The sequence below is a fragment of the Lytechinus variegatus genome, chromosome 3 (assembly GCF_018143015.1).
Source record: "Lytechinus variegatus isolate NC3 chromosome 3, Lvar_3.0, whole genome shotgun sequence".
In the NCBI taxonomy this organism is placed as follows: Eukaryota; Metazoa; Echinodermata; class Echinoidea; order Temnopleuroida; family Toxopneustidae; genus Lytechinus; species Lytechinus variegatus.
In genome coordinates this window covers 64,859,784-64,862,582 of record NC_054742.1, presented here as the reverse complement: position 1 = coordinate 64,862,582, position 2,799 = coordinate 64,859,784, and the positions used below count along the sequence as shown (strand labels likewise).

The following is a 2,799-nucleotide window of genomic DNA, read 5'->3' as shown; positions in this document are numbered from 1 at the left end:
TATTTTGTCTATCATTCTCATATCCTATGCCCACTAGGACATAAACTCTACAAACATCGTGAAATGAATAAAGTAACTCGTTAACCCATTCTTGTCTGAACAGTGACATTTCATTTGTTAATAACAGTGTATAGAATTAATGTTAAATTGCTTTCAATTCTTGTACGCAATTCCATGACCTTTAGTCAATTAGTCAGAGAGCAATACGCCAATTCATGTATTTGTTGTCGCAAAAAGGAAGGGCATATTTCAGGGCAGTGTTTCCTCATTTGCAACACGGGTATCATTCGCATTTCTGTAACAAGTCGATACAGTGATGCCTACGTCTGAATAAGGTAAGGAACATTCGGGTGTCATTACACCTAATATTATATTTATTTTACAGTAAAAGTAATTTTGATCTTGTGATGTGGAAGCAAAAGTCCATTGGTGGGCAAAGCTCTTGAACAGTTGAATGTAGATTGCTTTCCAAATTTTGCGCGCCAGAGACCTTTAATAACTCCGCAAAAAACAAAACGTAAATTTCATCTTTTAATTCATAGGGATTTGTGCTTGTAGGATTTCACAAGGGTGACACTTTGCTCAGAAAAACTTGACAAGCAAAATAGAATAAAACACTAAAAAGAAGGTATTCACTCCAGAATGGAGGAGAACTGTGTCACGAAAAGTTTTACAGCACCCCCCCCCCATCTCAATTTTTTTACCGATACAATAATCCAGATAATTTATATTCCAACAGAATCGACCTTCATTTACCAAAGATCTTGGCGAATAACCGAGAAAACGGGGACCGCAATCATGACTCATGGATATGGTTTGAAGCTGGCGACCTTGGTGCTCTGCCTGCTCCATTTCACTCCACCCATCTACTCAGCCCCACTCTACTTCTACCTGGTATCATCATTTACCCCTCCTGATGCTAACTCCAACCTGCCATTCAACCACATCACCATCAACAACATCACCAGAGACGTCTATATCGGAGCACAGGAGAGACTCTATCAACTCAACTCAGACCTTACTCTCAGACATACCGTTGATACAGGATCATGCCCTTCTCCAGATGAAGATAATACCAACTATAACAGGCTTCTGGTGGTAGCTCCATCACCTGAGGATAAACTGATAACATGTGGTGGATGTGATGGTTACTGTGAAACCAGAAGCTTGAACAATATATCACACGATGTAGTGAGATATGATAGCAAGAATGAGCAGCTTGTGGTGACCACATCAGATGCACCCATTGTTGGAGCGGTAGCGTTAGGTGCTGACTATCAAGGCAATGGTGTTGGTACTGCAGATGGTGGATTGTACTTATTTACAGGGATCAGTGATGCAACAATTATGAATCCATCTATCTCAAAGCACAATATTGATGACTTGATTCACGGACAACGGGTAACAGAACCTTCACCCTTTTCCCCACACAATATTTTCAAACATTTGATTCCTTCCATGGAAAACATTTATTATTTAATGTCTAGGGGAAACAGTCAGAAGAGTGCATACTTGGGGCGACTGTGCCGTAATTCATTAGATGAACAGTTAGCATCCTACACAGAGATAGAAATACGGTGTGGATCTCACAATGAGATCCAGTCAGGTCATATAGGAGCAGCAGGATCCCAGCTAGCTGACTCATTCAATATTAATAGTACTGAAGATCTTTTGTATGCAATATTTGGAAGTGATATTTCATCTGCTCTGTGCGTCTATAAGATGAGTGTTGTAGAGCAGAGTTTTGATGCTGCTGCCAAGGGATGTAGCCAAACAGGAGATAACAGAGGAACGGTGAACAACTATCTTCAAGATAGTACATGTAATAGAGTAAGTGTAAATGTCAAGCTGAAAATCTTTAAAATCATTCTTACCATAATTCTTGTTGTTAATGTTATTAAAGGTATTGTTTAACTTTGTGAGCAGCCGATTCAAAAAATTCTCAAACCAAGTAGATCAAACATGTGTACAAGTACATGTATTAGAACTGATAAACCCTGAAAACAACCATTACTGATAATGAAAAGCTAAAACTACAAGGCAAAACCCGATTTTGTAAAAAGGCGCCTAAATAGTACACATAAGTGTATGGAATGAACTTAAGATGGTGTTTCCGGTCACTTTATATTTCAATTTTTGAAGCACTAAATAATTATTTTCGAACGCAATTTTTTCTGGGCTTCATTTTTGAAACATATCACAGACACAGGTGACAAATGTGACCTTTTAGCTCAGATTTTAAAAAGTCAAACCAATGTTAACCAATCACTTTAATTGAACATATGGCTCCTGGCAATCAGAACGGTAGTTTAATCTCTTTAAAGAGGAATGAGTTCAATTTCGAAATAGGCCTATATAAGCCTATTATGGGCACAATACAGCATGGTGCTTCAGTAACACCGAATATGTCTGTACAACGAAACCAAGCTGGAGTATTTTCTCGCCTCAACGCAACGAAATACCCGTGATTAAAAGCTTGCGAGAAGAAGTTGATTTTATTACAGGTTCAAGACACAGGGGCCGCGGAAGCGGGGGGGGGGGGGCTGGGGGGCTTCAGCCCTCCACTTTTTTCCAAAACCGTGTACAAAAAGATAAAAATTACCATATAATTGTGATTTTTTTGCATGGTCAGCCCCCCACTTTTGGCTCAGCCCCCCCCCCCCCCTTTGAAAAAACGTTCCGCGGATCCTGAGACTTTAAGATGAATCTTCAACACACATGTGTATATATTTCGACACAAGCGCAAAAAATACCAGCTCTGAGACATTACATCTCCTTCTCTTTCGTAGCTATACTACT

At 39.5% G+C, this 2,799-nt stretch overlaps 1 protein-coding gene across 1 annotated transcript; it reads left to right on the top strand.

Annotated features, from left to right (window-relative positions):
* Positions 1-798: 798 nt before the first annotated feature.
* On the top strand, positions 799-1,914 carry LOC121412117 (plexin-B2-like). Its single transcript, XM_041605023.1, has one exon. It carries the CDS (start codon positions 799-801, stop codon positions 1,912-1,914), a length of 1,116 nt encoding a protein of 371 aa, XP_041460957.1.
* The last annotated feature ends 885 nt before the right edge of the window (positions 1,915-2,799 follow it).